This window comes from Eubalaena glacialis, chromosome 5, assembly GCF_028564815.1.
Source record: "Eubalaena glacialis isolate mEubGla1 chromosome 5, mEubGla1.1.hap2.+ XY, whole genome shotgun sequence".
Taxonomy (NCBI): domain Eukaryota; kingdom Metazoa; phylum Chordata; class Mammalia; order Artiodactyla; family Balaenidae; genus Eubalaena; species Eubalaena glacialis.
This window is the reverse complement of record NC_083720.1, coordinates 2,573,129-2,592,005: the sequence shown is the minus strand read 5'-3', so window position 1 is coordinate 2,592,005 and position 18,877 is coordinate 2,573,129. Positions and strand designations below refer to the sequence as shown.

At 64.6% G+C, this 18,877-nt stretch overlaps 1 protein-coding gene across 3 annotated transcripts in view; it reads right to left on the bottom strand.

Moving 5' to 3' along the window:
* DOK7 (docking protein 7) overlaps window positions 1-18,877 on the bottom strand; it is a 33,881-nt gene continuing 15,004 nt past the window's right edge. For 2 of the 3 annotated variants that reach the window (XM_061191062.1, XM_061191063.1), the window contains 7 exons: window positions 10,965-11,084; window positions 9,035-9,151; window positions 7,524-8,221; window positions 3,623-3,665; window positions 514-540; window positions 288-422; window positions 1-137 (listed from right to left, as the gene is read on the bottom strand). In XM_061191062.1, coding sequence (XP_061047045.1) covers window positions 1-137; window positions 288-422; window positions 514-540; window positions 3,623-3,665; window positions 7,524-8,221; window positions 9,035-9,151; window positions 10,965-11,084 — 1,277 coding nt within the window. Of the gene's footprint in view, window positions 138-287; window positions 423-513; window positions 541-3,622; window positions 3,666-7,505; window positions 8,222-9,034; window positions 9,152-10,964; window positions 11,085-18,877 lie in introns of those variants that run through there. The other variant, XM_061191064.1, reaches the window with a different exon arrangement.

The following is an 18,877-nucleotide window of genomic DNA, read 5'->3' as shown; positions in this document are numbered from 1 at the left end:
TCACCGCGGGGTCCCCTTCCGCCTCTGCTCCAGCGCCGGCAGCCGCTCCTCCCGGGCCTGCGCGTGCCGGGCCCCCGCCCTGTGCGCCGCCTCTGTGGACACGATGTCGATCTGCGCGTAGCGGGAAGCACCGGCCCCTGCGAGCAGCCCCAGGTGAGCCGGCGGGGGCGCACCCACCCCGCGCACCGGCCAGGGCCTGAGCGCCAGCGTCGGGGCTGTGAGGGGGTGCCCGCGAGCCCCTGGCCCAGGGCCGATGCGCCCGGGGCTCAAGGCCCCTGCGGACCCACCTCGGATGCCCGCGCCGGCCTCCTGGAGCTGCAGGCCTAAGTAGTGCAGCTGCTTCGTGGGGGAAGGGCTGGCGGGGACGTTCACATATGTGGGCGCCTCACTGCACGGCCTCTCGGGTCCTGCGGGGAGAGGGGCTGTGAGTCCCCAGGCGGTGGCCGAGGCTGAGCTGACCCCCTAGACTGTTCGGGAAAGAGGTCCCCACTGCCCACCCCTCACGCGTCCCGCCCTCCTCCTCTCCAGGGCCTGGGGAGCCTCCCTGACTCCCCCGTTTTCCTGGCCATCTTTTCCCACCCCACCCACGTCCTCCCTGACCGGGGCGCTCCTGCCCCCCACAGCGGGCTGACCAGGGATGCCCCCTGTGGCCCGCTGGCCACACGTCTATCTTCAGCCCCTGGCCGCCCACCCTCAAACATCCCTCCCGGCCACTTCCTCCTTGGCTCCCGGGTGCCCTGCCCCTCCCAGGCAGGATGCCCCTGCCCTGTCCACGCCCCGCCCCTCCCCCTCGGCTGTCCTCCCGGCTCACCCCATCTGCTTCAGGGACCCTCTTTGGACCGGTGAGTCCCCACAGAGCATCGTTCCCTGAGCACAGGCCCACACTTCCATCCACTGTGACACCTCCTCCAGGGTGGCCCCAGGCACTTCAAGTCCCCTCCCCCATCCAAGAAACTGGCCCCTGCCTCCCCCATTTCCTAGAAGTCGATGGTTTCACTCAGCAAACGCCAACGGGGCTCGGGGCAGGTGCGACAGCAGCAGTGGTGGGGACCCAGAGTGCCTGGACGCACACCCGATCCACCTTTCCCCACCTGCCCAAGAGCTCTGCCTGTTGGGCCTTGGTGTCCCACAGCGAAGGACCCCGGCTGCAGGAGACCAGGGTCAAGACCCTGCCGGGCCATTCACCGGCAGCCGAACCACATGGGGTGGGGAGCCAGAGCCATACCAGAGGGCAAGAGCCCAGTTCCTCCCCCCTCCCTGAGGGCTCCACCTCTCGACACAGCCAGGCCTAGGGACTCGCACAAATCCACCTGGCCAGCTCCCGGCCCCAAGGGATTCAGGGGCTGGGATTCTGGTGGGGGTGGGATTTGGGGGGAGTGGGATTCCGGGAGGGAGGATTCAGGAGGCGGGTGGGATTCCGGGAGGGAGGATGCAGGAGGGGGGTGGGATTCAGGTAGGGGGTGAAGCTCCCACAGGACAGCCTGTCTCTGGCCACCTGCCCACAGGTCCGGGGGAGCTGAGCCCCGGAGGGTCCTGGCTCTGCCGGCGCCGGGCACTAGAGAGCCAACCAGCCCAAGGGGCCTCAGTGGGCAGACCCTACCCCACTCGCTGCCATGTCCTGGCACAGGGCACCACTGCGGGCACCACCTTCTGGAGGCCCGCACCTGCACAGAAGCCTGTCACCTCGTCCCTTTACTGCCCCAGCAAGGCCAGAGGGGGTCCTACTTGCTCAGTGGGGAGACTGAGGCCAGAGAGACCCTGTGTTCCCAAGTCAGCCAGCCTGGTGGGAACGGCCAAAGCTGGGGGTGGGGACGGCAGCCAGAGCGGGCTGTACCCGGGGCTGATCTGCGGCAACAGGGAGGGAAGGAGGAAGGCTTCTGCTGGACACAGACCCTCTCCCGTGTAACCCAAGATGACAGGCAGAGGTGCCCAGGGAGGCACCTAGACCGGGGGTCCAGGGGAAATCTGGGCAGGCTGCCTGGAGAAGGGGGCACACGCTGAGGGGTGAAGCTGGGGAGCGGGGGGCGGGAAGGCCTGGTTGAAGCTGGGAGAGCCCATCAGGGGCTGAGACGGGGTCTGAGGGGAGTCTAGGAAGGAGGCCCGGCCTCCTGAAAGCTGAAAGGAGGGCTGTGGCTTGACCTGAGGTCACGTGGACAAGCTCCCCGTGACTCAGCAGCTAGTTTTAGGGCTGGCTCCGCATTTTCCACAGTGGAAGCAGGAGAGGGGGTGGAGGGTTCTGGGCAGCCCAGCATCTCCAGGGTCACACCGGGCAGCACAGGAAGGCTGCCCCGTCCCGCCTTGGCCTCTAGCAGCGTCTGCGGGGGCAGGGGCGCCCCTCTGGTGGCTGCTCCCCAGCCCTCGCTCCCCCAGGCTCCCCTTTACCTCCCATCTCCCTCCCTGATCCTTCAGACTGAGCTTCCTGCCAGCATCTCAGGCGCTGTCTCGAATACTCTCTGGGCCAAGCGGAGATCGGGTGGGTCTGTCCTGACCTCTCCCTGGCCACACGGCAGACCCGACCACACTGGGTATCTCACCCATCACCGCTCTCTGGCCACGCTGTCCTGGGTCTGATTCATCTCTGCTCCCACCAGACCCAGGGCCCCTCCTCCCCCAGGCCCCCCACCCCAGAGGAAAGGTTCCTCGTCCTCCGGTAGATCCTGACGCCTGTCCCCTGCCTGTTCCCTGGAACACGCACTCTGTCTGGGTAAAAGGGGGAGTGGGGGGTGGACAGCAGGCAGGAGGCATCCAGGACCATCTGGGCAGGATGCCCGCTGCCCAGTGTCATCAGGGAGTGGTCCTCAGGGCCCCATCCTGACCCAGGGAACCCTAGGCTGGCCGGCATGGGGCTTTCCTGTAGCCCCTGTCTGACCCTGCATGCCCATGGCCTTGCCCTTTCCCTCCTGCGCCCTCCACTCTGGACGGGCCTGGGCCTTGCTTGGCCCACAGGGTCCAGCCCCAAACCGGCACCATGCGCCTCTGTAGAGGAAATAAAAAGATCCCGCCCCAGGCTGGAGGTGGCCTCTACTCCACCGAGAAAATGAGGCACAGAGCAGACCCTCGACCTCCAGCCACGCCACCCGAGGCCAACCTCCCCCGACTTGCAGCCTCTCCCAGCTTCCCAGGCCTTCCCCTGGGTCAGAGCCAGCATCTGCCCAGCCGTCACCTCTTAACGGGGCTTCTCCAAGGGGACCCCGCGTCTCCCCCTGGCTCCCTGCCTGGGCTTCCCCCCACCAAGGTCACCAATGCCCCTGCCCATTCCTGGGTCCCCGGACCATCATCACCTCTGTTCTCTGTCACCTGGAGGACAAGGTTCCCTCTTAAAGGCTGCGGCTCCAGGCCAGTGCTGACCCTGCCCGTTCTGACCACGCACCGTCCCGGGCAGGCTGGCCACGCTCGGCCACCTTGTCCTCGACTCGCTGCCTGGCCCCACCCCACCCCAGCCAGGGCTCACCCCGGCTGCACACTGCCGCCCTGCTGTCCACTGTCACCCCTCCCCGCTGTCACCCTCCTCCCACGGATCCCCCGCTGTCTTGTCTGGCACACACTTTCTGGCTGGGCTGTGACTGCAGCCACTGTGACCCCACGTCCCTTGTCCCGAGGCTGTGCCAAAGCCAAGGCCTACCTGAGTGCATCACCGGGAGCCCAGGGGGTGAGGCAGCAGCTCCCTAGACCAAGGAAAACACATGTCAGTCTGTCCATCCAGCTCCCGCTCACCCTGCACCCAGCCCAAGAGCCAGCATGCTACCCAAGAGCCACAAGGGGCCACCTGCCGGGGAGACCAGCCAGGGGCCCAACTCCTCTCCAGGGGTCCCTGCCCACCCTGACACCCACAAACCCATGTGGGATGAGGCGTCGGCAGCTCGGGCCTCCAGGACAGATCTGGCCTGGCTGCTCTTGTCGGTGTCAGTGGCCGTGTGTCACGCTGCCAGCTGTGCGACACGGTTTGTAGCCGTGAGATGCACGAGGGCTGTCACGTCACCCGCCCCTGGCCCCGGGCACTGCCGGCCTGCTCTAAGCAGGGCACCCCGGTTGAACCACTCCTGGGGGCCCCGTGAGATGGGTCAAGGCCCCCAGACTGCAGGGTGGCCACTTAGAGGTGCCTGATTGGAGGTGCAGAAAGACTCCGAGAAGGAAGGGGGTTTGGGGGCTTCAGAGCTGGGGGCAGTGTCTGCCGGCAGATTGGGAGGGAGGGATGGTGGCCCACTGCTGGCACATTCACTGCTGCCTGAGCCTCCATCTCCCAAACCCACTAGGAGATGGGCCAGCCAGGGCCAGGGGCACCTGACGGGAAAGGGTCCAGTATCCCCGGCGCTTCTGAGGCGGGCAGCCGGGCAGTGGGGTCTCATGGGGGGCTGCGGGCTGGAATAGGGGTGCAGAAGCCTGACCCGCTCTCTGGGAGGTCAGAGGTGCTGCCCAAACTCAGGACACAGCACCTCGACCCTGGTCCCGGACAGGTTGCTGGGCACCTGGGCTGGCCTAACCCATCACCTTGTGTAAAGGCGCCCAGGCAGGCTTGGGGACTTGGGAAGGGCATGTCTGACCTCCAACACCTGGGACAAGAGCCAACTGCCCTCAGGAGCCCCCATCACTAACTGCTCAGAGCCCCACCCACAGACGGCACCTGCTTTGCCTGCGGCGAGTCCTGCAGGCACAGTGTCAGACCCAAAGGACGAAACCACGTGCCGTGGGAGATGAGCAAACGCGGCGCCTCCTGTCCCCTCCCCCTGGGGGCCAGGGCCAGGTGGGGGCAGGGGGGTGCACGGGGCCTGGGGAGGTGAGGACGCCTCTCTGGTTGCCCCCAGCCCTGCCATTCCTGGCACCTGAGAAGCCCCCTCACACTGCCCACCCCACCCCAGGGAGGGGGAGTGAAGCTGGTGGCCCCAGGAGTGCAGAAGCAGGTGTTCCCAGCCAGGGGTGCGAGGCCCACCCCGTGAGCTCCGGAAAGACAGGGGACGAGGCCGAAAGCTTCCCGCGGGGCTATCCTGGCGGCCCACCTGGCGGCACCCGGTGAGAGGCTCCGTGCCCCTGGGCCGCCCTGGGCTGCAGGGGAAACTGAGGCACACTCTCTTGGGGGCTAGGCCCTCCTCCTGAGCCGCCCCATCGCCTCCCCAAAGGGCCGTGGTGGTCAGTGGCCACTCCCATGGAGGGCCCCTCCCTCCTCTGGGCCCAGGCCCCCTCCAGCCCAGAGCCTGTCCCCTCCAACCGCGCCCGAGTCCTCACCTGGGCGGCCCACTGTCCCCCCCCTCCCGCCTCGCCCCTCAGATGGCTCTTCCCTGAAGTCCCAGCCATCGACCTTGGTCCAGGAGACCAGAGCTCACAGCCAGGGCGCCCGCACGGGCCAGGGGCAGGCAAAACGCCCAGCTCCAGCCCTCCCTGGCTTCACATGGAGGGCAAGTCCCTTGGCCGCCGGGGCCTCCACCTGCCCTGGTGGAGAGAGGGCCGTCTGCGGGCAGGGCCCGTGGGAGCGCAGCGGGGCTGGGCCTGGAAGATGAGGGCTCTGGCCGGAGCGGGCCGCCCAGGCCTCCAGGGCCGGCCCCCGCAGCACCAGCACCTCCCAGCCTCTTTCTTTTGCAACAAGGCTGGTGGGTCCCTCTGGGGAGGCGACAGTAGCGGTGTGCCGAGCCCCGTGACAGGCAGCCACCGAGCACTGACATACGACACCTCACCAGGCCCCTCGGGGCCCAGGCAGGCAGGACTGTTGTCCTATCTACGGAGGAGGCTCAGACAGGGGTCGTGAGTTGCTTGGGGCCACCCAGTCGGCGGGCAGGGCCCCAGCTCGGCCCCCAAAGCCTGCCTTTCCCTCCACTGCAGTGTTGCAGGAGCCTGGCCAGAACCCCGATCCTCAGGGTCCGCAGGGACCTGGGCCCCCCGGCTCTCTAACAGGGTGGTGAGCAGGGTGAAATGGGTGTGACAGGGTGGGATGTGGCCTCCCGGGATGTGCAGGGGGGCCCCGATGGGGTCCCTGGGGCTCTGCCGCCCATGTAGGGGAGACTAGGGGTGGGGGGGTGCTCCAGGCTCAGAGCCAGGACCCTCACTGGCCCAGGAGGTAGGGTGTCCACCCTCACTGGACACAGGGAGCCACCTGCCTGAGCCTAAGGGACCACTGAGGACCGCATTGTGGTCTCCAGTGAACGTGTGCACACACATCACACAGGCCACACACGTGCGTGGGCACACGCATACACCTGGCACCCAAGCACAGATCACACCACACATGTAACACACGTGCACACAGGATGTGCACACGCCACACACAAGTGCATGCAAATGCACACACGCACATGCACGCCATGACACACACATGCACATTGCATGTCACACATGTGTGCACGTCTCACACACAGAACACATGCATGCAAATGAAAGCACTCACATGCACACATCACACGCTGGCGCACACACCACACACACATGCACAAGGCCTCTGTGCTGTCTGAGGCTGCTCTCCTTGTTCACGCCTCCGACGTGTTCAGGCTTAAGGCTGAACAGACAGGCGAGGCCTCTCCCTGCTCTGTGACCCACGGGGCAAGGGAGGCCGAGCCCCTGGATTTCAGAGACAGTTAAAGGCCCCACTGGGAGGGCCAGGGTGGGAGGTGGACAGAGCTGGCCACATGGAAAGGGACAAGACAATAAGAAAAAACAATTTTATTTCCAGTCTAAGAATGTATTACAAACAGTGTCAGGTTTTAAAAATGTGAAGAGCGACAAACGGCTTCAGCCAACAGTGAAGGTACAAAGCGAAACAGTTACAGGTGAGCTGTGTGCGGGACGCAGCCGGCCGGAGCCCAGATCGGACGGACACGGGCCTCGCCTTCCACGGCGGCGTCTGGAATCGTAGCGCGAATGGACAAACCAGGCCACGCAGCCAAAATCCATGCAGGCGAGCAGGCCGACCATGGAGGGCGTGGAAGAAGCACGACGCCCAGAGGCGACCCACCGGCAGCGCCTGGGGCCCCTGAATGCGAACGGATGGCCCGAGCCCTGCATCCTCTGGTCCTGACCACCAGCCCTTGGCTCAGCCACGGGGGCGGAGGGGGGCGCCCGCTGCCCGCGCTGTCCCGGGGCTCCTGGCAAGTGACCCCGACCCTGCCCTTCCCCCTGGAGCGCGCAGGTTCAGGAAGCGGCGGCTGTGAGTGAGCCATCGGGATCCCGGGGTCCCGAGAGCCAGACCCACACCAGTCCCCGGGGCCTCCTGAGCCTCAGCATCCCCCCCAAAGGACAGACCACCTGTGCACGCAAGCAGGTGAAGCCCCTCGGACACACAACGCAACGCGCAGGGAGGTTAGTCTCAGGCTCCTGTTTGACTTGGGCACCTGGTCCTTGGACTCTGCTGCCCCCGACCCGGCTCCCCACCAGCCTCCCACCTTCCAGAACGCACTTCCAGCTGCGTCCGCGGCCCTCCCTGCAGGCTGGGCCCCCAGGCCGCCCCACCGAGCCCAGTCCCGGCTGCCCCACGGCACGAGGGCAGCCCCACGAGGGCACCACCCACCCCGCAGCCGCCGCCCTCAGGGAGGGGCATTTACCTTCAGTCCTCCGCAGACGGGACACGCGGAAAAGAGAGCTGGAGGGGGCCCCGCGTGGGGGGCGCCCGCTTCCCAGGGCTCGCCTGGCCCCGACGGGGCCTCTGTCGCCTGTCCCCGCCGTCGCTCGCCCAGCCAGCCGGAGGGACACCCCCCCGATGGCCGGCCGCCCGAGTCCCCGGCGGCTCCGTCGCTGGCGCTGCCCTGTGTGGCGGGGGGCTGGTCCCGGGCCGCCTGGCGCAGGCTGCGGGGCGTGTCGTAGTGGGGCCGCGGCGCGGCGGGCACCTGGTACTCGGCCGCCCCGGGGGCGCAGGCGCACAGGCTGCGCTCGGGCGCCCCGCCTCCCGGCAGGCTGAGCAGGGAGCCCAGCTCGTCGGCCCCGCGCCACACGTCCAGGCTGCTGCCTGCGAAGGACGAGAAGCTGCCCGAGTAGGAGGAGTGGCTGCCCGTGGCGATGCCGCTGTCCGAGGAGCTCTGGCGGCCGACCTCCTGCAGCTGCCGTGGCCGCAGCGGCCTGGGGGGTGCCCTCGAGGCACCCGCTGCGGCCTCCCCGGGGGCCTGGGCGGCCGCCAGCCCGAGACCCTCCGGTGACGCGCCCGCCGAGGACGGGGACGGCTCTGGCCACGGCGCGAGCCGGCTGCTGGCGCTGACGTCCGAGTGGCTGGCCTCTGACGACGAGCTGGACAGGCTGCGGTCGTCCCCTGAGCGGAGAGTCGGGGGCTGAGACTCCTGTGGGGCTCGGGCTGCCCGGGGTGGGCTGGGGAGCCTCGGTGGGAGCTGACGTCTAGTCCCCCCACGCCCCCGCCCTGCTGAGGGCCTGCGCTCTCTAGTCTCCAGTCGCCACCCTGGGACGGCTCACCCACGCCCTGCCTGGACCTCCACGCCCAGCATCATCCAGGACGGCCCCTTCGCCCACACCAATCCCCTCCCTGCCGTCCCCCTGGGAACCAGACGTGAGCCCCTCCTCCAGGAAGGTGGCGGCCCGTGCACACCTGAGCCCCCGGCTCTAGGGGCCTGGACGGAGAGGTCGCCGTCCCCACTCTGCACCCGTGGGACTGGCGACAATCACACAGGACAGAGGGCCCGCAGAGCTCCCCCGCCTCTGGCCCAAGAGACCCCGGTGCAGCCCCCCACCCCCCAACCCCCGGGAGCTGCAGCGTCCCCTCGAGGGGTTGCCGGCCCTTTCCATCCGTCTCCCCGCGAACCGCAGCAGCTGAGGGGCCTCGCTCCCGGCAGCCAGCACCCCTGAGCCTTTTGTGTGGGCACAGACGGTGAAGCCACAGCCTCACCAGGCCACACCCCGGTGGCTGGGAAGGAATTCAAACCCAACCCGCCAGCCGGCACCCATGGCGGCACCATGCTTATGGTCAGCATCCTAGCCAGAGCGAGAGAACGAACGGACGAACAGAGGGAGGGGCATGAATGAACGAACAGGAGCTGGGAGGTTGCCTTAAAGGGGCAGCCCCGGCCCCAGGGCCGCTGGCCCTCCCTCACGGCCCAGGCCATGGCCCTACCTGCGCTGCCCGGCCAGCCGGAGTGGGAGAGGAGGCTGAGCCGCTTCTCCAGCTGCAGGGTTTCCAGGGCCTCCTGGGCCACTCGCTCCTCCACGGCAGGGCCCCCGGGGCTCAGGTCTGCAGCAGAGAGGACAGTCAGCGAGGAGGCAGCCCCAGCCCCGTCCCCGCGGCCCACCCACTGCTCAGGACATCACAGTTACCCCAGCACTGCCAGGGCCGTGTGGACCTCGGTCCAGTCGCAACACCACGACAGAGCCCCTGGGAGCCCCAGCTCCTCCCCACGCCAGCACCCCAGCTGCCAGGCACCAAGCTCAGGGTACCCAAACCACCCCCGTCCAGGTCCCCGGCCATCATTCTGTGTCCTGGGCCCAAGGACAGCGCCCCCTGACCACCAGCAGATGTCCCGTGCCCCAAGGCGGGCAGTCCCTGCAGGGGGTCAGGACACTGGCACACCCTCCTGCTGCTGGTGAGGCAGCAGGGCGCTGGCACTGGACGAATTCACAGCCCCACCACTTGCCCTCCCTGAACCTCACAGCAATGACTGCAAAATGTGGGAGCAGAGACAGTGCATGCCACGCGCGATGGGACCAAGGTGGGAATGCACAGGACACGCCTGGGGCAGGGTGGACCCCAGAACTCTAACTTCTCCCCTTCCCCCTCCCCACTGTATGTGAGGCAGCTCCTGCCTCTGGGCCTTGGTGTCCAAGTGGGTCTGACCGAGCAGCGGTCAGCTTGAGAAGACACCCCCAAATCTCAGAGTGTTAAGGCTGCTGACCCAGTGGAGGCCACATCTCAAGAGTCCCCAAAGATCACAGGCTTCAACACGACGCCGGCCAGGCTCAGCGAGCAGGGACCCACCAGCCCCGTCCACACCCTTGCCGTCCACACCCCAGCTGTCCACACCCGCCCCATCCACGCCAGCCCCCTTCTGATCCCGGCCACCCACACCACTACCTGCGGCTGCAATGCAGGAAGCCGCCAGAAGAGGGCGCTGCCGCACCACCCAGCAGAGCCCGGGCAGCGAGGCTCTGGTCACAGGAGCTGCCTCCTTCCTCCCCACCCCGCCCCCCCCCCCCACCCCCCGGGCCCGCTTGGGGGGTTGCGGGGCTGAGGGGCCCACGCTGGGAGAAAGGGGACCTGGCACGTGGCCAGCCCCTGCCTCCCTAGGAGGTCCATCTGCCCCCGACCCGGCTATGGTGCCCATGCAAGGAGGCCACGGATGTGAGCTCACTGACCACCTGATGCCCAGCCACAGGTCTTGGTCTCCCACCTGGACAAGGGGACAAGCACTGCCTCACTGGGGCGAGGGGAGTATCGGTGACCCTGGGTACCACCCACCCGGAGGGCCTCGGTCAAAGGAAGCTGCGATGACAAGGACCAGCCTTTGTCCCTCCCGTGGGCTTGGGCCTCCCCGCCCTCCCCGAGGGGAGGGCAGACCTCACCCTGTGGGAGGAAGTGCCCAGGTAGCGTGGCCCTCCGCGGTCCAGCGCCATCCCTGGTCCAGGACTCTTGAAGAGCAGTGTCCCAGCCGCAGCCAGGGAAGTGGGAGAGAAGACCAGGCCAGCTCATGCAGCCCTGGCACCTACCAACCCGATGCGCTGAGACCCCAGCTCACAAGGCGACTTCCAGCCCGAACTCTGGCTCCCACGGAGCCAGTCCTGACCCCAGCGACCTCAGGCGAGGGCCCCGCCCAGGTCTGGGAGACGGGCCGGCTCGGAAGGTCTTCAGGGTCCCGGGCTCGGGCCTCTTCCTGGTCCACCTGGTGCAGCTACAGTAATTGTCCCAACCGGAAGCCTCGGCCTCTGAGCGTCCCAGCAGCTCAGACGCCGTGGAGGAGGGGCTGTGCGGGTGTGAATGCCCCCGGGAGCCTGAGATCAAGCAGCCCACCTGACCCTCCCGCCAGGCCAGGCTCCCCACCTCCGGCACCCACCTGGGAGAACAGGCCGCAGCCCAAAGGGGCCCTTGGTCGGGGAGATGCCGCGGACAATGCAGTCGAACAGGAAACTGATCTGCTCTCCCTCGGCCGAGGACAGGAAGAAGACCCCAGCCCCTGCAGAGGGAGGACAGACCCTGGTGTCAGCCTGGCCAGAGCTCGGGTCGGTGGGCCCCCTGCAGGGTGGGCTCAGGGCCGCTGGGCGGGGACTGCCCACAGAAGCCTGAGCCAACCCGTGAGACCTCCCCCCGAGCACCGCGGCGATGTCCCCACGGCACTGTGGTGACGTGAGCCATCCAGGAGGCTCAGCCACACCCCGGCTCTCCCAGGCCTGAGGGCACCATCCCGGCCCGAGTCCAGGCTGCATGGCATCAGCAAGGTGGGAGAGGGCGTCCTGCCCGCCGGTCCCGGGCCGTCAGCCATCTCTCGTCTCCCGGGCTGGTGTGAGGAGCTGGGGCGACTTCTGGAGGATGGGGGTCACGGAGGAGGCCGAGGAGGGCATCCCGGCTGCGTGGAGAGCCCAGCAGCCCCTCCCTCTGGCCCGCGCTCCTCTGAGGGGTGGGCGGCCGGTGCACATCCAGGAGGGCAGCTGCGAGACCTGGTTTCCTCACCCGGGCTGTGGTGAGGGGGAGCTGGGAAAACACAGGCGGTGGCACCTGCCCTGCAGACGAAGCAGCCTGGCCCACTCAAAGCCCCTCCCCTCTTCCCGGGCTCGTTTTCTGGGTGGGGGGCACTGGAGCCCCTGGTGCGCAGTTGCAGGGCTGAGATCCAGCCTCGGGGGTCCCACCCACAGAGGTGATAAAAGACACGTTTACGTACTGAGATACGGGAAAGTCATCGTGGCTTATACACGAGTTCACTTGAATTTGATGCTCACTAAAATAGCCTATTTGTGGTCTATCAAATTGTACATCTGCTTTAATTATTAGAGAAAAGGGCACGTCAGCCTGCAGTAAAGATGGTCCATGTTAAACATAAAGATTAAATACATGCCCCTCCTCCTGGGCACCAACGCTGCTCCTCCTCCGACGGTAAGCCTCCCTCCCAGGTGCCAAGGCCACGCTGACTCGCTGGGTACGCGCTGGTCTGTTTTTCTTTTTATTATTTTTTGAAACCTTGAAGAAATGTCACCCTGACTTCTTTGATGTTCTTTGTTCTGACAAGATATAAAACTGTGCTGAAAGCCCTGCTTTTCCGGAGTCATCGGGGAAGCAGGTTTCCGGGCTAGTCCTCAGTTTGGCTCCAATAAAACTCTTTTCTATTCTTATCATTGATGGTTTATTGATTATTTGCGTTGACAGAGGGGAGGCCAGGCTGGGATCCCAGCCCAGGGGGCTCGGGAGGAGGGGGCACGTGGGCCTGCAAGACGCCAGGGCGGAGAGCGGCCGCAGGGCCCCACGCTGGGCCGGAGCCCCGCCAGCGTGAATGAAGTCCCGCGGCCGAGTGAATGGGGACACCGGGTCACGGGGGCTGGACGCCCGGCGTGGTGTCACCACACAAGAATCCCTCGGTGCCTCGCCCTCCTCCCTCTGCCCGGAGAGAGGCCTGGTCCCTCTGGAAGGAGGGAGCCCGGGGGAGACAGGGAAGCTGCACACTAAAACTGTCCCGGTCACGCTCGCCGGCACCGAATCCCAGGGACCCGGGCCAGTCCCACACGTGGCGACGCCGCCGTGCCCCTGGGCGGCCACCAGGGCCCAAACCGGTGACGCGCCTGCTCGAGAGGTGAGGAAGCGGACGCCCAGAGAGGGGCCACGTCCTGGCACCACGGAGCGTCTGACCAGAAGCAGAGCCAGGCCCACCCTGGGGGCCCCCAGGGGCACCCACGAGGCTCGCTGCCCAGAGGGGCTGGTTTGGCGGGTGGTCCCTCCCAACCTAGAACTTGAGCCCGGGACCTTGGCCGATGGCAGGCGGGCGGGGAGGAGGCCCCGTCCCGGCCACCCCTGCTCCCCAGGGCCAGGCCTCTAATCCGGAGCTTACGGTCAGCTGGCAGAGGCCTCGGCACAGTCAGTCCCCCGACTATAAAAAACCACATTACGGGGGGAGTGGAGCCGGTGGCATTCCACGGGCGTCTGTGAGCTCCCGAGCCTGAGCCGGCCGCCACCCAGCGTCCGCGGCGGCTCCAGGGGCTCCTGTGGGGGGACGTGCGTCTCTGAGGGCCCGCCTCAGCCTCACGACCAAGGGACAAGGCCTCCTGGACCCAGCGGCGACCTCTTGCTGCCCCGTGGCTCCCCTCCCCACCCCAGGCTTTGAGGGCAACAAGCTCCCTAAGTGTGCCTGGCCCGCCTGCCGCACCTCCCCCGGGGCGGCCACCCCCTCCACCACTCGCCTCAGTCACCCGTAACACCGCTTCGCCTGTTGAGACTCTGCTCGGGTAACATGGCCTTTCCTGACCTCTGACCCCTGACGGTTCACCCGGTGATGCTTTCAGGGGACGCCTCCTCTGGGGCAGACCCCGCGACCCTTTACCTCCCGGGTCTGATGCTGTCCCGGCCGCCAGGCCCAGCACCTTGAGGCAGGACCACTTCTGAGTCGTCCGCAGTCCCCTGTGTCTAACCCAGGGCCAGGCGCCCAGGAGACCCCCATGCTCAGTGTGGATGGAAAGGGGGGCGTGGAGGCAGCCCAGGGAAGGGCTCTCTGCATTTCTTGTTTGCTTGTCTGTTTTGGGGGAGGGGAGGCAAGCTAGGGCCTGGACCCGTTTTGCCACGTTGTACTGGTGTGGTCACTGCCACGACGCCCCCCGTGCCTCCTCTCATCCATGTCCGTGAAGCCTCCACCCCAAGGCGGGGCCACTCCCCTCTCCCGGGGTCTGCGCCACAGGAAGTAACCGAGGGACGCTCCTTAGGGTTTGGGGCCGAGGCCTTAGGGGCTGGAGACCCCCACGTTTGCTCTCTTGGAACCAGCCACCCTGTGAGAAACCCGGCTGTCCTGCTGGAGGGGGAGGCCCCGGAGGAGAACTGAGGCATCCCGGCCAACAGCCAGCACCAGGGCCCCAGGCCGTGCCTGAGGCCACCCACCAAACGCCACTGCCCGAGTGACCCCAGTGCACCATGTGGCGCAAAGAGAGCCCTGAGGGCCCTGCCCAGACCACTGACCCACAGAATCGCAAGCCATGAAACAGCACTAAGTTTGGGGTGTCTGTCCCGCAGCAATAAATAACACGGGATATTAACAGACGGAGGAGAGAGTCCTGCGGAGCAGGAAACAGCCGTCCTGCCTGCGGGTTCACGGACACAGACGCTGTGGATCCTCAGGGGTGCAGCAAAACTCGCCCGCGTTATAAATATCTCCAGTGGAAAAGCATCGTGTTCAACTCAAAGATTCACCAGCCGTGAGAAAGAAAAGCCTTCCTTCAAACGCTCAATGAGCCCAGTTAGATCCCGGCCGATTCCCATCTGAAGTTAGTCCTTAATCTCCAGTGTCCAGACCTTTGTCACTGGACCCTATTAAGAGCTCAGTCCCAACTCCTCAGAGAATAAGCGTTCCACCCTCTGCTGACAAAGACCCCACGGTGAAGTCCAGTTGAGGACAGAGTCTGAAGGCGTTGGAGGACTTTCCTGCCGAGAAGTTTCTAGAAAGCTCAAGTCCAGACAGCACTGATTATCAGTCAGAAAGTTGGCACAGCTAACTGAGCCCCTTGGGATATTATTTTGCAGAGAGTTTCCTAATAGAGTAAAACATCTAGTAATTAATGCTTCATTTGTCTCTGCCCTTATTTGGGGAGAAAGAAGCAAAAGTTCAATGAAATAAGTGCATTCGAAATGAAGTTTTAAATTTCACCTGTTCATTTCATACCCACTAGGAGGACTACTATTTAAACAACAAAGAAAAAGAAAACTAAAACGAAACCGAAAACAAGTGCCGGTGAGGATGTCAAGAAACTGGGCCCTTCGTACACTGTTGGTGGGAATGTAAATTGGGGCAGTCGTGTGGAAAACAGTGTGGCAGATCCTCAAAAAATTAAACAGAGAACCACCATCTGATCCAGCAATTCTACTTCTGGGCACACACCCAAAAGAATTAAAAGTAAGGTCTTGATGAGATATTTGCATACCCATGTCCATAGCAGCATCATTCACAATAGCTAAAATGCGGAAGCAATCCAAGTGTCCATCGACAGATGGATGGAGAAACAGAATGTGGTCCATCCATACGGTGGAATCTGGTTCAGCCTTAAAAAGGAAGGGAATTCTGACACCTGCTACCACGTGGATGAGCCCTGAGGACACTACGCTGAGTGAAACAAGCCGGTCACAAAAGGACAAATCCTGCATGATGCCATTTATAGGAGGTCCCTAGAGTCATCAAACTCAGAGACAGAAAGTAGAATAAAGGGTGCAGGGCTGGGCGGGGAGAGGGGATGGGGAGAGAGTGTTTAATGGGGACAGGGCTCGGGAAGATGAAAAGATTCTGGGGATGGTGGTGGTGATGGGGGCAGAACCATGTGCGTGAATGGGCTCACTGCCACTGAACTACATGCTAAAAGTGGTTTAAATAGTACATTTTGTGTTATGTGTATTTTGCCACAGTAAAACAAAAACAAACAACTCCTCCGGGAAGCAGGCTCTGTCCCATCCTCGAGTGAGCCGTCTCCCCACCCTCTTCAGCCCATCCCATCCCCATCCGGGCAGGAGGCGGCCACGCCGTGCAGGCACCTCACATCCTCACGGCCGCTGCTAAATGCCAGCCGCCTGCCCTGACAACACCGCCTGCACGCTGCGGGCATCTCCCATTTGGAGATGTGGGATGAGGCTCGCATGCCATCACGTCCAGATGGTCCCAAGAGGCCACCCTGCAGGTCCCCAAGGACAGGAGGACACGGGGCCTGCTTTTCTGCCTAGGAGGAAACAGACTGAAGCAAAACACCCCAAAAAAGAATCCCGGAGTCTGCTGAGAGCTGAAAAGTGTCTGGTCCTGCCCCACTTAACCCCAGTGCCAGGCAGGCGCTGGGCTGGCTGGCAGCACAGCAGGGCACACAGTGTGGGGTCAGGTCCCCCCAGGGCCAGGCCTCGGCTCCACCGTGCTCAGAGGGACAGGCCAGGGCAACTCATGGACAGCTCCGTGCCTCAGTTTCCCTGTCTGTAAAATGGGGATGTGCACACACCACATAGGGTTGGTGTGAGGGCCTAGAACCCCACGAAGTATGGGGCCCTGCAGGGGCGTCTCTTGGGGTGACTATCACCCCAGCCCCATCTCTCCCTGGCCCTGTGCAATTGAGGTCTCTCTGGACACCCAGAGTGTCACCTCCCTGGACACGCAGGGAGGTGATGCAGAACCATCCCTGTGTGCAAATGCCGTAGTGGAGTACAAAAGGGTGACAGATTCCGGGCCCAACTCCCACCCCCAGAGCAGAGACTTCAGGGCAGAGGGCTGAAATCAACCACAAACCCGTCAGAAATGTGACAGGGGCCCTAGACCCCAAGGGGAGACTCAACCGCCAAGTATAAACCTGAACAGGTTCTTGATGGGGCCTCTGCACGGGCTGCAACCCTGCCTGGGACGCCTGCCCCACCCCCATGGGCAAAGCACTGGACCGCTCAGCCCAGGCCCACCCTGCTGGGACCCTCACCTCGCCCTCCTCCCCGCCCACCCCAGGCTGGCCCTCCCTCCCTCCTCCTCTCACTCACCGCCTTAACATTCCTGAACCCACAGGCCCTGCCCACCCGCCCAGCTGCTGCCCACAGCAGGACCCTGCCTCAGCGGGACCACATCTCGCGCCCGCTCACGGCCCCTGCCTCCATCCCGTCTGCACCCTGGGGCCACAGTTATCGCCCTCAACACAGATCTGTGGGTGGCACTGTCCTGCTGTAGCACTTTTGATGGCTCCCTGCTACCCTGGGATCATAGTGCAAGCTCTGGTCCAGATTCCTCCTCTTACCTCACCTCTGCCACCCCGCACACACTGTTCCCGTCACCCAGCCGCGCTTAATGTACGACTGGAGCACCTTTTCTCTTCCCCCCAGCCCTCCCTACCTTCGGCGGCTGGGCCAACTCCTATTCACCCTGCAGAGGCCCAACTCAGGTTCACCTCCAGAGGGCCTCCCCAACGCTCCCGGGCTGGGGTCTGTGGCCCTTCCTGGCTCCCCTTGTGCCCCCGAGGATTCTAAACGCCTTGTGTCCTCTCACATAGGCTGAATCTTCCCAGCCGTGTGCTCCCAGCTCCAACCCCTCACCCAGTGCAGGCCACAGAGAAGTCCCTGAACACACTCCCTCCTCCCCAAGATTCCTGGGCTTCAAGACCAGGGCTCCAGCAGTTCCAGTGAGACCAGCATTTGGACCACAAAGGCCCAAAAGAGGCACTTAAGGGCTTCTCAGAGCTGGACAGGCGTAGCAAGACGGCCTCTCCCTAGTTCAGAGCTTCATCCTTTACTCCATATAAAAATCATTTAAAAATGCTCACTGCACCCCAAGGGGCTGACAGGATGGCCTGGACCCCGAGGAGCCAGGGAGAAGGAAGGGGGGAGCAGCCTGCACAGACTCAGGGGCCAGCCTTGGACTCCCGCCCCCCACCACCTGCTGAATTCCTCCGCATCCGAGGACCCCGATCCTTGTGTCCGCAGCCGGCTCCTATGGATGTGGAAATGCCCTTGAAGTGCCCTTGACAGGACCTGCCAATGTAAAGGACGGGGACTTCCTCTGGGGCCCCTCATCCTAGAAACTTCCATTCATGCTTAGGCCCTGTTCAAATGCCCCCTGGCCCTCTCCAAAGCCCTCCCTGGGCTCCAGACCCCGGACAGACCCCCCCTCTCCCGGGCCCACCATTCTCCCTGCCTGCTGAGTCTGTTGGTGGGGAAGGGCCCCCAAATCTCTGTGCCACCCTCACCAGCATGCCCTGCCCCTGCCCTGCAGCCCTAAACACACACAGCGGGCCGTGACCACCCCAGAGACAGAGAATCGGGCCACGCTGGGGGACCTCAAGCTCCCGGCCACCAGGCCCAACCCCCATCCGAATAATCTGAACAGGCTGCCGTCCATGTGGAGGCCACACAGAGGACACGTCCACCCACGCGGTACCCAGAGCCACACGGAGCCCCCCACACACCTGCCAGGTCCTGGTCACACCGGCCCGACCCCTCCTCCACACTCTCCAGGGCCCTCTCCTGACATCCAGTCACCGACGTCTCAGGATGGGTGAAGGGGGCCAGGGTCGAGTTACTGCTCTCTGGAGTGGTCTGAGGCTGAGGGCCCAGGGGGTGTGGCCTGGGGGGCCCAGGGTCCAGGCTGGGACCTGCCCCAGGGGAGAAGATGTTGATTCCTTACATCCAAAACCCTCCAGGGCCTTCTGGTGACTCTAACCCCCTCTCTGTCCCGGTGCCCACAGACTCATCAAGATCTGAATGCTGGCACCTTCACAGTTCAGATGACCCCTGTCACGGGCTGAACGGTGGCCGCAAAGCATAGGTTCACATCCTGGAGCCTATGACTGTGGCCTTATTTGGAAAAGGGTCTCTGCAGGTGTGCTCAAGTGAAGGCTCTCAGACAGACCATCCCGGAGTATGGGGTGGCCTTAAATCCAACGACTGGTGTCCTACAGAGACACCCCGTGATGCCGGAGCAGAGACGGGAGTGATGCGGCCACAAGCCCGGGAACACCTGGCCCACCCGGGAGCTGGAATAGGCAGGGAAGACCCTCCCCTGGAGCCCCTGAGGGAGCCCGGCCCTTCCCCAACTTTGACTTTGAACGAAACGGGGAAGGAACAAATTTGTGTTGTTCTAAGGCCCCGGTTTGTGGTCATTTGCTACGTGGCCCCAGGACCCTAACTCACACCCCTTCCTGGACCTGAACTAGCCGCCCTCCTCCCAGGACGGCCCGGGTCCTGAGCGGCCTGGCGCTCTGACCACACGCACAGGGGTGCACCGTCCCCTCCCACCCAGCCCTGCATCAAGTCCGGTAACAGCCTAAAAACTGGCTT